Genomic DNA, 14007 nt, shown 5'->3' on the forward strand with positions numbered 1-14007 from the left:
TGGGATTTTAGAGCTGGATAAAGCTGGGTTGAAGGCAGCAGCCATTTCTACCCACATAATCAGCCTCTGTGACAGGCCTGAATTGGGGAATTAAAGTGGCCTTTCAGCTTGAAACTCACGATTCTACACTAATAGCCACAGGCTATTATAATAGTTGGAAAAATAGGTTTTTCTTTTCCTAATAGCAGCTAAGCTACAGATGGTAGCCCACACAATTTCTCAGTCAAGCACACATGTAAGCATGCAAATTATACTAGTTAGTTGTTCTTGGAAACTGGATGGCTTACACCCTTCCTCAGTAACCATCATGGATCTCAGGAATGCTGTGATGTCTAATACAAATATCTACTGATGAAATCAATCTGAGTACTACACATTTATAACCCAATCCAGACCTTGGGCTGCCCTGAGGCCTTGGCTGGGGCATCTTCAACCAAATTGCTCCTAATAGTCTGGACCATGGTGTGGCATGTTTTGTTTTGATTCACCAAAGGATAATTGAACAACCTTCATGCCATAAATTATGTGGTTTTTTGTTTGTTTGTTTGTTTATGTTAACCCAAAGGACCTTTGATCCAGAAGTTACAAGAGGCATGAAGGAAGGTGAAACAAATGGTCACCTTTCCTTCAGAGGACTCACAGGGAGGAAAGTGGTTATCCTTGAAAACTGGGCCCTCCTATGAGTCTAGTCTAGAGTGAAGGGAATTTCTACATAGTGGGAACTTTCTCCAGCAAAATAAAAGATGCCCTGTAGGAGAAAGAAAAGATCCAACCATTTGTTTCCCAAAGTTAGAAGCTTTCTTACTCAAAGTCACTGTTAAGGCATGTATGTAAAAGAGAACAGAGTAAGTCCCTCCCAGGGAACTCCAAGTTGTTCACAATATCAACAGCATGGGAGAAAAGGACTGAGTTTCAGAAATATATCAACTTCCTTTGTAAATGATGGCTGTGTTCATAGGAACAGTCTGTGTTTGTATTTCATAACACACTCTTCAATCCACATTGTTCAGGCTGTTTAATTGGTCACTGTAAACTATACCCTCCACACACATAAAGGTAATTCATGTGGAAAACTCAAAGCTTTCTCACTGTAATAATAAACAAGCAGATTCTCCATAATGCATATTTAATATTTAATATATTAATAATTAATATATAATAGAAATGAACAAAGAAGATGCTGGTTATAAATTGCTCCTAATGGTCAAAGTACAGAAAGTTATCTATGATATTTTCATAATTGAACAATTACTATTACAAGGAAGCGTTGCCATATAGGAGAGAGAGAGACAGAGAGAGAGAGGGGTAGAGAGAGAGGCTCAGTATCTCTGAAAGCTATCTATAAGGAAAAAAGGAAGTTACTCCAGAAGGCAAATTTCACAAGGACTTTCAAAATCTAAGCACAAAGGCACCACCACAAAGATGTGACACAGTAGAGCATCTAGCTTGTCCTCTGTGTGAAACTGAACAACAGGTGTCACCCACGTCCACCCCAGCCTCGCTGTTTTATAAGTGCATCCCATGACAGCCAATGGAACTAGAGGTGACTGTTGTAATGTTTGTTTCTGTTTGGGATTGACACCTAGCTGGTGATGAACAGTCACATGCTCTCATCCTTCCTAGCACTCCACTTGGAAATGGGACAAAAAAACTTCAGGTTTCTTAGAAAAGTCTTTGTTCTAAGTCATTTAACTTCAGGATAGCTCTAACCACCAATAGAAAATTTTTTGACCTTTAAGCAGCCAAGAATATATGACAAAGAATAAGATACTCAGAGGAGACATCACCATGAATGACAAGGCCTGTCCTCATGATATACACATCTTCTTATGAGTTATTGATTGTACCCAAAGCTTATAAATCTTGTGTGGAAACTATGGCTGCCTCTGTGTCTAACAAATCATTGTCAGTGTCTGTCTGCCAATTTCTATACTCTATACAATGACAAACACTGGTAAACCATTGCATCATCATCCCTGTTATATATGACAGTCTATGAGAAATGAGCATGTCTCAAGTTCATGCTGTCATTCTTCATTACATAACTGATTTTCATGCTTTCTGGTTGTAGAAAATGAATTATAATAAATTATGCTTTTTAGTGACAGCTTTAATGTGAACATTTAAAATCTAACTGTCAAGGGGATAAAATATTTGCTCAGCTTACTAGTTGCCTAGATGATTGCCCTTCATGAGTATCCCAAAAGACCAAGAAGCTGATATCACTGAGCACATATACAGAGTCATAGTCTGCCTACTGGCCTGCCTCCACTAAAGAGTGGACAGCCTTCACTGAATCCCCCAGTATCATATCCAGGGAGATATTTCCAAATTTTAATATGCAAGAAGAATGGAAATCTAACCCATGGACACCCTTAAACAGTTGGCATGAATTGCAGACATAAACATTGACATTGGCAATTACTAAAATCACAAATCATAGCAATATGTGATCCCTTGTCTTTTATAAGCACTGTCTTTGTCATTGAGTCTTTTTTCAGTAGTAGAATAGTGACTAAGATACTGATGTAACTAAAAGGAGGTTCAAACAAGGTAGAGTTCATGATGCTGAGCTGAGAGAATATACAAGTGCCCATGGATGTCTGTCTTATATCTGATATCAGCTGACTTTTCTGGTCTAGTCCATGTCCAAAAGAGACAAAGGCTATAAGGGACAAGTGACAGAAGAGAAGGCCCTGTGTCTGAGGGTATATGACAATGGCAGGGAAGAGAGAGGAGAGGATAGTCTGAGGGCACGGTCTGGATGAGGTCTGCACCTGGCTAAGTTTCTCCTCTGTGTGCTCAGCCCCATGTTCTAGGTCTATCTGAATCCCATAAGTCAGAGACCAACATGCTTTGTGAATCAATTTGGCTGCACAAGGTTTCAACCAATCAGGAAGATTTAGGATTAAATACTGAATAAGACACATCTATTGAGCCACTGGTTTTGTTGCTTACCTTGGTAACTGAGTTTAAATCCTTGCCGGTTCTGTGAGTGGTCACTATAGAAGCGGATGAGGGTCTCATGTGTGGTGCTCAACAGTGATGCAGGCAAGTCAGGGCCACTGAACTGGCCCATCATTGGACTGCTGTGATAAGGGCCATTCTGGATCTCCAGGTAGTCATGGTTGGCTTCAGTTGAGAAATTCAGAAATTGGATGTGGGCACCTATAAGAAAACATGCAATCTTCAGAAAGATCATGATAATGTATCCCAGATCATGGCTGATCACTTCTATAAAAAAAAAAAAAAAAAAAAAAAAAAAAAAGAGTGGCATGGTGGATAAAATACTATATCTTTGAAGACATACCTTGGCTTAGCTTAACTCTGTGTGATACTTCTCTGGAGAATCCACAAGTCAATTTCTGTGAAATATGAGTACTTCCAGCACCATATCACAGAGAGGCACAGACACTGTTCTTAGAATGGTAATTTAAGGACATGTCATAACAACGGTTATAACCCAAACACAAGACTGGCATCATACATGACATCATTTACATGTTACTTGTGATTTATCAAAGAAGTCAATACTAAATTAAAAACACAAAACAAACTTTAAAACATATTCTAGGGTCTTTAAAATGAATCACTGAGTAATAATACTTGTTTCCAATCCCTGAGATTCACATGGAAGGAGTAAAATCTGAACTCCACACATATGTAGTGTGAGCACACACATGTACAAAGATACACAAAAAATTAAATGCAATGATATTTAGAGGTTGATTCTTACATTAACTGTGTTATTATACTATTGCATAAAGGATTTTTGGATAATCAGGGATTATGTCTAATTGTATCACATGCTAAGCAAGTTACAGAGGCTCCCAAGAAACACAGTCTGATAAAGGTCATTGTGACTGTCAGGGTTAAGGTCAAATTCAAGATACAACAGACTGGCTTAGCTCAATGTACCAAGATATGGTCCTCATTGATTTTGTGTGGATAAGCTATGGCTGATAATGCAGAAGGAAACACATACGAAGACAGTTTAGAGACCTTTTCTATGGTGCTCAGTCTTTGAATGTTTGAACACTGGCTCTAAACTGTTTAATTTGTTTGAAAATTTAAAACAGAACCCCAATGACATTAGTCTTTCAATAAATCCATAAATGAGTTTGGTGATAGAATATTAACTGTGAATATTAATAATACAATAAAAATTACTTTCTCATTGTTTCTCTAATTTCCCTAAGATGGTTCTTGAGGAAAAAAACCCAGGGTTTCCTACATGCTAGACCAGTGTCCTGTCATTGAGTTACAACCCATCTCCTCTTGATTTTGATGGCAAATAGTGAATTTTCATCAAATATAGTATATCCTATGTTGAAAAATTATATCCAGTGCTTACATGAGCTATCCCAACTAAGAGTAGATATGGAGAAAATTGCACCTATCCAAGGAAGGGGATGATAAAAGGTCAGGCAAATGAAGAACTACAAAAAAAAAAAAAAAAAAAAAAAAAAAAAAAGGGCCAAGGAAGGAGTTATGGGGAAGAACTAAATGGTTCCATAAATTTAAAGTCTTATAAGGAAAACTAGTAGTAGGAACACATATCAAACTATTGTCCTCCTGGTTGGCTTAGCATAAGGCCAACTATCCTATCAGAATCCCATTTGCCAACTTCCCTCCCCCCAAGTCACTAAGTAGGGCTATGCTTATTGCCATTGTAATTTTAGAGGGACCACAGAGGCTCAGCAGTATCAGGTGCTGTGTCCACTGTCACACCAGGAAAGTCACAGTGTGGTTTCCATTCAGCCCAGATTGAAGTAGTCCTTGCTTCCTGTGGATTATTGTAACATGAGCTATGCCATAGCTAATCACCTCATAATTCCAGTGCATTCTGCTACTTCTTGGAGAAAAGGAATTTGTAAATTTGTTCAATGTGATTAAAAGGGGGGAAGAATGAGAATAAGTAGCAGACACAAAACTTTAGAAAGTTAGAAGAGAAAGAAATATCTTCAATTAGTAAGCCAAAATTTGAAAATTCCCATATAAGTGTTGGCTTCATCTTCCATTGATGGGAGATGTCATTCTGTATATGTTTCTCATACTGGTTAATAATAAAGCACTGTTGGCCAATAGGAAAGGAAGATAGGAGGGACTAGGAGACAAGGAGGAAATAGGAAGTAGGAAGGAGGAGACAAGATGGAGAGTCTGAAGAAAGCAGTGTGCTGCCGGCTCCCCGGTAAGAGAAATACATAGATCAGCAGAAATGGGTTAATAATTAAGTCAGAGCTAGCCGATAAGAAACAAGTAACAGGGCCAACAGCATTGTATCAAATACAGAGTCTCTGTGTGTTATTTGGGGCTGGCGCAGCGGCAGGACAAGACCAGGTGGCGGGAGGAAAAACCTGTACACATTACAGTCCATCATCATCCTAATGAGATACACAGCTATCTCATTAGGAGACAGGTAAGGAATGCCCAATCTGTTGTTCTGGAATACAACAATTCAGAGGAAATTCAAAGACTATAGCCACACCAAGACCAACCACATGGAAGATGGCCACCATCTAAACAGTAGAGGGTGGAGAAAATGAGACTTTCTTATTCCCATGGAATTAACATTGAAAAGGAAGTAGGATCATGACAATTATAATAATGTGAGCAAAATTACCATTTTAAGAGGGATAAAGTATCCTGCCACACATCTATTACCTAATACCTATCAGCAAATGAAACTGAGCTTGGCTCTAATCTGACTTAAAGTGAGGTTCCATCACTATCTAATTTCTAACAAACTTCTTCCAGTTTGACATTACAGAGCCCAACTGAAGGGATTAAAATAAACACAGCCTAGTCATCCTTTTATTATCTCACAGAATATTCTATAACTCTATGAATATAGCAAGAATATAGCAGGCTCTGTCTCTGTTGCAATTTGCAGAGCATGCTTTCATCTGGTTGTAGTTACTTTCTGAGGATCAATTGCCAGTGTGGAGTCCACTGCATAAAGGATTTGGCCCAGCGCTGACAAAGCTTTAAATAGTAATGTGGTTCTGACTTTGGAGCAAAGCCCTCATCTTCAGTCAATGGGATTTATGCATATTACATCATCTACTATGTGTATAGCAAACTGTCTGAAAGACCCTTTATATTTCTCTCATGGTACCAGATGGTCCAAACATTTTATAATTTGGGATATCATTTTGTGACAACATAGTTTATAAAGAAAAGACTCATGATAAAACATAAAACAAGACAACTAGATAGAATAGCTAGATGATGTTTCTCTTAACTGCACCTTTAGTTGTATTCAAGAAAACAGACCCAGGGATTCTAAGCAGATTCCACTCCATCAAAGCAGAACATACAGAAGCCTAAATCAGTGAAAAGGAAGAAAACAGCCCCAAAATATGAAGTCTGTGACTGCTGAGACAGAGACCAGTTAAAAGGTCCTTGTTGCCTAGTCTAGTCCAGGCCTGAGAGGTAGAAAAGTAAGAAGTCACTATTATATAATGCTAACCTTTGGGTTTCTACAGGTTTGTAAAAGCATCTTGAAGAACAGGAAAGATAACTGTTTATGAGTTTAAATAAAGACTGTGTGGGTAGGAAAAGAAACCACTACTGTTGGATGAAAATCTTAATGCTAACATTGGGCTACCTGGCCACATGATTTTGGCCAAGGAAACCCATAAGGCCTCATAAGCCATAAAGCTATTGCTACTGCTGGTGGTTGCATGCCAGAACTAGATGAGAAGTTGGTGTTGCTAAAAACCCTTGCATGTTTTAGCTTCAGGACATAGGGACATCAGACTGTGACTTACCTGGATACTCTCTCCTTGCTGGCTGACTTTCATAGTGCTGGAAAGTGACACATGAGATGCCTGGGGATAATATTACTAACTGTCCTGGTTATCGGACTAGATGCTATAGCAGCAACATATCGTAAGTAAATCAAGGTGTGCCTTCATGGCGTAATTGTCATGGCTATCAACTGCTTTCTAATTGAATTGAAGGCCTGATCCACAGGAGGGAATTTAGATCTGGAACTGTGAGTCAGGCAAGGGACGTCACTGAAGGCTTCAGTGAAGAATCAATTTCTATTGTTCATTAAATGAATGTAATTAGCTAATTAAGGTGTCTTCTAATCATTTGTGTTTTTACACAAGTTCACTACTGCTGTCAGCTTCAATATTTATGCAAGGGAACTCCTTTATATAATAAAAGATGTGCTAGACACACCTGGGCAAACTCCTGAGATTAAATGACTACATCTACATCATCCAATCTTCCTACCAAGGCTCAGAGATAGATGCCCAGAAAGGATCAAAAAGATACAAGACACAGAGGAAGGAGTAGAGTGTTGTTATCTAAATCAAAACACACCTTGATAGAGGGAGGTGCAAGGCTCTTTAGAACTCTTGAAGTAAATGAAATTTACAAGGCTCCAGAAGTAAATAACACTCAGAAGTCTCAGGAAGTTCCTGAAATTAAAAGATTCACAAAGACCCTCCACAAGATTATAGATAAGCAGTAAGAACTGCTGTGGACAAAGGACTCAGAGTCACTAAGCTTGTGCAGGGAACTGCAAGGATGCAGCCCTCAAGAGCTGTTGTTCATGTTGTGGTAGGACCGTTGTTGAAGTGGCTGCCCTGAAACATCTATGAATCTGTAAGTAATCCCTCAATCATACTCTTATAAGTGACCCCAACAACTCCCTGATTCACTAAGTTAGAACTGGATGGAATTATTTCTTTCATCTGCCATTGGTGCCCTGTCTATACAGTGATGTCTTCCAAGGAAAAGGCACTCAAACTCCTTGGCATTGGTTTTGTTCTCCTTATTGTCCTTTGCCATATGACTTCTTTATGGCTCCTAAGGAATCCTGGGTCAAGACCCCATGTGTTGGCCCTACTGGAGTACCCTGGTAAGCTCCCCACTTACCATGTCTAGCTAACCAAATCCTAGCTGACAACATCTTACACCATGTACCCGGCCAAGCCAGGCCTTTGTCCCACAGCAGGGTCCCATTGTTCTCTTATGAGGAAGTTAGTCAGTTATGTCTTCTGTACATCTTTCTTCCCACATGCTACTGTCAGGGGCACAGCTCTTCAAGGGAATGCTTTGAAATCTCCATGATCTTCTAGGAGAATGATTTATATCATTCTGTTCATTCCTCATCCACATACCAAGTGTTTGGTATCTAGGTGCCCAGTTACTACTACCTGGGACCTCCACTGACTCCCTCCCTTGGTGTACCTACAGTGTGGCTTTGAAGGAAAGAGAGGAGCCAGAAGCTCAGATAAAGTGGTTACAGTGAGAAGGAATGCACATGGTAGATGAAAAGTGTTATGAAAGAAATTAGAGACTTGCACAAAGACTGTATGCTTCTAAAGTTAGGAAAAATGAGGGTTTACTGTTCACAACAAAATTACACATTTTCTAAAGCAGATAACCTGAAAGTTAATAGCTAAATACATTTTAAAATTTCACAAACCAATAATCAACATAATATTGTAACTAAGATGTTTAAAAGATGTATTTCCAAATTTATATTGCACTTACTATGTGTCATAATATGAAATCCTTAAAATTCCCCCAGAGTCACCACTCCTGAATGCAGAACCAGAAAAGAACAGGCAGAGTTGTGAATGAAGAGACAGATGACTTAGGGGTACTCTGTCATGGCATCATTCTGCTAATTAAGATTTGCCTTGAAGAGAACCATGTGGCTGAATGGATGATTTAGAATAACGCCATGCTCTCAATGTTACTGTGTCAAAGCTCTACTTAAATCTGTACTCTACTTTCAATTAAAGACACTGTTAAGTCAATGGATCATCACACATCAGACTCTGTGCTGTGGGGAGACTCTGCTGGGTGGAATGATTCCTGGCTCACTCACCATAGCCAATGGGCAGAGATATCTTCCAGGTGCAGTCCAAGTTATTGGGATATGAGCCTGGGAACCCTGGGCTCAGGATCACTCCACTCATGCTCCTCAGTGTCCCTCCACAGGTGGCTGTTAAACAGAAGATGAAAGAAGTTTCCTAGAGTTTTCTTTTCAGCAAGGATACCTTACCTAATATAGCTCCCTGGACCACACTGGAAAAGAGAAAGCCCACAGGTGATGCCTAGAAACACTCTGTCATGAAGGGCATGGATGTTGGCCACACAGAGGCCCAGCTCCCCTCCTCTGTTGCATACTAGGGAATAAAGATTCTTCTCTGCTTGACTTCTGGTACTACTATAGGCTTTTAGCAAAGGTGGACTGGTTTAACAGTGCATTTCAAACAGACATCAAGTTGACTTTGTCTTTTCAGCTGCTGTTTGTGATAGCAGTCTATCCATTGATTGCTCACTTGGGCTCTTACTATGTAGAAACAAATGAGTACTACATTTGACCTCCACAGCAGTCATAAAGGCTGATATTCAGATACCCTTTCAACAATGATAGATGGAACATGTCAATAGAATAAGAAATCAGCTTGAATGTTCACCCACTGGGAAAACCCTCTCTTCTCTAGGATGCTCCAGCTCTGTCCGGTTCTGGGGTCCCAGTGTCCTTAGTAGCCCTGGTTCCCAGAGTCCCTTCCATTGCAACCACTTAACTCAGAAAATTCCATGTCATGAAGACAGAAAGTTTCTGTATTTTAATTATGCATATGCAGCTTTACTGTGTCTGATTGATGTTTGCCAGTGAAGAAACAGGGCTCATTTTATAACAAAGTAAACATCTGTTTACATTAGCCATAAGGCTGGTTCAGCAGGAACCCTACAGGTTGACTATTTGTGATGGGTTAAAAAGACAATTTCATGTATTTTAAACTAATGAGGCAAATGATATCACATCTTATCTAGAGGATAATGTGAAAAAAAATCTCTTAATCTAATCATCCAGTTGATATTTTCAGAAGTCTCTGCCAGAAAGCCCTGGGCATGCACTGTAGGGGCCTATAATTTTCCAATTATTTTCAAACATCAAGATTAGATCACTTTACCCAATGAGAGCAAATTTTATGTGAGGAAATATGTAAAAGCCAACCCCTGTGACTGGAGTTAGTTGTTCAAGACAGGCCATTGAGACCTAGCTTTAAACTTAAATATAGCCTCTTCTGCTATGAGTTAATGATTTTAGACACCAGCTCAGATGAAATCAGCATGTTTGTAACATAGAGAGTAGCCTAGCAGGAAACAGTCAGCAGGTGAGAGTCATGTGTGACACCTGCAGATTGCTTGGGTGTGGTGTCCAGGTTTGCATTAGGCTGAAGACACACCAGTATGGGTGCTAAACCAAAGCTCCTCTCTACATAGAACCCTCTACCTGAACAGACAGAAGATATGTTACCACCCATAAGGAGGACAAATAGAAAATGGCCACAAAGACAGGGAAATGAGTGTCCAGTGATGGTGACAGTTCTAAGAAGGCCCTTTCAATTTTGAATATGAATAAAAAAAAAAAGATCCAGTGTTGTGAACCTCTCCACCCCTTCAGAAGAGGATTGGCATAGATATCCTGAGCAGGAGCTGGCACCAAGCTGGAATGACAGGTGCCATCCTCAGTGTTGTTATCCATCCTGAACACAGGGCAGGAGCAGTGTGCTGGATCCCTTGAGCATCTAGATACTAGGCACAAGATGACTTCTTGGTGACACTGGAGCAACCAGCACAGGTTAGCCTTGTATATATAAAAAGGACAAGTAGATGAACCTCAGACCTGAGCTCCCTGAAGGTGGGACCTCATCTTCGTTGTTTTGGGATAATTTGAAAGCCCTGTTGCCAGCATGTTGTGTTTTTAAAATGTGTTATGCATATGGGTATTTTGGCAATACATGTGTCTGTGTTATGTATGTAGCTGATATGTACAGCAGAGGGCAGTGGGCACTAGACCTTTTGAAACGAGAGTTACAGATAATTGTGAGCCACCATGTGGGTGCTGGGAACTGAACTCAGGTCCTCTGGATGAGCAGTCAGTGCTCTTAACCACTGAGCCATCTCTCCAGCCTAATGGTCAGGTAGAAACTACTTCCAAAATATTTTTGAGCCCCTTTGGATTGACCCTCTCCTGTCTCCTGCTCATTCCTCACTCATGCCACCTCCAGATCAGCAGGCAGCCTAGGGGAAAGGTACCAGCAAATGCTGCATTTGAAAAGGACAAGAGAGCCTTGCTACGAAATGTCAGGGACTTTGCATTTTTCTGGATTTATTTTGTGCCGAGTTTTCATGTTCTGGACCCAACAGAGGCATTTTGATTCCATGACACAGGTCACGCTGTTGAAAACCCCACAGTACTACAAATCTCCAGTCCCACCTGCCCTGCTAGGAATTCTAACTTTGATGGGGGCCCTGGCAAGCTGCCTCATCCCTCCAGGGTTTGAAGGGGAATTAAAAACAGTCAGCCTTAGTTAAGCTCTGAGAACAGAGCATGGCGCTCTGTGAGAAAGTGGCTTATGTACCTTGACTCCATTAGTTCTGCGATTATAAAGAATTAGGACATAAGGCTTCTAGGAAGCCAGGGAGTAAAATACTATCTCGCTACAGACTCTTGACTTTCTCCACTCAGATAAATCTGGAGCTAACTGCTACAAAATACTTTGATTTCTTATGTCAGTCTTCAAGGCTCATCACAGTCATGTGTGAGTTTTGACAGTAGGGATCTCTCTTCGTGCCTCATCAAAAATTTTACAAGTTGATGCAACTTCAGTATTTGCATATATATATATATATATATACATATATATATGTATATATATATCACGTTAGAGGACGTGTAAAAGTCATATGTCTTGATAATGTCAGTTATTCAAATTCAAATAAAATACTTTCTCTTAATGCATAGAGCAAACACAATGGCCCTCATCTGAATATGTGTGCTAGGAGTCAATTCTACTTTAGAGTTGAAAGAATTGAAATTGCTAAATGCAGAAAACAGTAGTTTACAGGAAGATGGGTAGTTTGTGTAAGCATCTTCAAGTGTCCTTTGGCTTCTCCCAAACCAAGGCTGGGATACAAACCTCTGTTTTACACAAGGGGCTTTTTGTGTGGAAGATACATTAATAGAGGAATTTATGCTTGTGTGTCAAAAATAAAATACTGGCCTCTGAAGAAGAATGCTCCCTTGAAAAAGAGTATGATGGCAAATACAGATGGGGATTATTTCCTGAGCAAGGCCACTATAGAGAATGGAGTTCTGTTTGCTCACTGTGTTTGGGGCCATACATTATCCTCTACACATAGTCACAGTCAAGCCAGTTAAACTGTGTATTCTTCAAAATCATTGCATAGCTAAGATTTGCTTGGGAAGCAGGGGGATAGGGATGACAGCGAAGCATGCAACAGTTATCATCTCGTTGACCTTGTGGCCAGCACATTGTATGATCTTGGTCAACAGAGTAAATCCAGAAACTGAGACCAGCCCAAAAGATAATAAGTCACAAGCTTAGAAGTTACTTGACTTGAGGACACAGTTTGTCCTTTCTCGTAAAGCAGGTCCCAGATAACAGGGGCTGCCTGAGTGGGATGTGGACATCAGAGATCTGAATGTGACAACAGCTGAGCCTGCTGTGGAGGTGCCCAACAGACTAGGGAATTGTCAGAGAGCAGATTCCACAGAAATCCAGGTCATGAGCTGGGTATGCCTCTTGTCAAAGTCCTCTGGGTTGTAATATAAACAATGCTGATGGTATTAAACCACCCTTTGAACAGCCAGCTAGCCCAGGCACAAGGGGCAGAGATGGGGAGTAGGAGTTTGACAGGCAATGCTAAGGCTTGTCCCAAACCCAAAAGCAACCAATTCCCCTCCACACTATCCTGACTGCCATGTATGGAAAAAAGTCAAAAGTCATGTTTAAAAACTGCATGGTAAACAACTTAAGAACATTTTGTATAATGACGACCTCATTGCTTCTGGGTTTGCTGTTGGCCACAGGCTGTCATGCCAGCTGCCCAGTGAGCTAGAGGAGATGGGGCTTGTTGGGATGGTGAACACAGTCTCTGGGTTAAGGCCAGGAAAAGAAGGCAGACACTGGTTGTGACTGTAGGATGGCGATGTCATCCATAAACTCTGGGGAAGCTGATGCTATGGCTCTGGTCAAGGGGCTGGATGCTGGATGATTTGCACTTGGATGCTGTGGGCCTCAGGAGTAGGTTCTTACCACTTAGCAGGCAGTGGGTTTTTCTTCCCACTCAACAGCCAGTTGGTTGTCCAGTGACACATAGCCATCACTAAGCCCTTCAATGTGGAATACAAACATGCCAGTTTCTAGAGATTCTATGACTTGCTTGTAATTCTGAGCTTTGCTTCTGCAAACATACATTTCCTGAGGCTAACAGCATGTTCAGAAAAACCACTCAGTCTATCAGAGATGTTACCAACTTCTTCACAGAATAATAAATGGGGATTTTGGCATGGTTTTCAATTGTTTGGTACTTTAAGCTGGGAGACTCAGAGCTTCCTTGTGTAGCCTTATCCAAAGTACTCCATCCTGTCTTGTCCTGTCCCTTGTGTCCTGTGATCCCCCCCACCTGCCCGCTGCAAAAAAAAAAAAAAACATTGAACTGAATTCATGGTGGTGCTCATTGCATTCCTGTGACTTTACCCCATGTGCTTCCAGAGGGACAGTGTGTACTTTGAGTGAGACAGGGAAGGGCAGAGTTTAAATGAGGGTCACTCAGCCAGGCTATGGAAGATGTACTTACCAATGCACAAGGGAGAGGGGTAATTCCAGCGGCGTACGGTTCCTGGCATACAGGAAATGTGTGACCGTCCCTATAGAAAAGAAAACCACCAAGCCTGTTTGTTAACTGCAACACAGTATTTTGTGATGAACCATATGGGGACCTTTCTACATCTCTTTAAAAACCCCATGAATTTGACTATTGTTAATGGGTCCCATTTGGAAATATCAATCAATCAATCAATCGACACAGACACTATCTTTTTTACTAACAAAATCTTGGCTATCTAAAAAGGCAATGTTTCTGTTGACTTTTCACCATGCCCAAGGGAACAGACAGAATGGGGCAAAGGATGACTTATTCCCTCAGCAAGAGCAACAT

At 40.6% G+C, this 14007-nt stretch overlaps 1 protein-coding gene across 1 annotated transcript in view; it reads right to left on the reverse strand.

Annotated features, from left to right (window-relative positions):
- The window catches only part of Csmd1 (CUB and Sushi multiple domains 1), a 1460794-nt gene that overhangs the window by 101471 nt on the left and 1345316 nt on the right, over window positions 1-14007 (reverse strand). The window contains exons 39-41 of the mRNA XM_051182080.1: window positions 13648-13717; window positions 8855-8971; window positions 2959-3168 (exon numbers count right to left, since the gene is read on the reverse strand). Coding sequence (XP_051038037.1) covers window positions 2959-3168; window positions 8855-8971; window positions 13648-13717 — 397 coding nt within the window. The remainder of the gene's footprint in view (window positions 1-2958; window positions 3169-8854; window positions 8972-13647; window positions 13718-14007) is intronic.

The sequence above is a fragment of the Phodopus roborovskii genome, unplaced genomic scaffold, assembly GCF_943737965.1.
Source record: "Phodopus roborovskii unplaced genomic scaffold, PHOROB, whole genome shotgun sequence".
Lineage (NCBI taxonomy): Eukaryota > Metazoa > Chordata > Mammalia > Rodentia > Cricetidae > Phodopus > Phodopus roborovskii.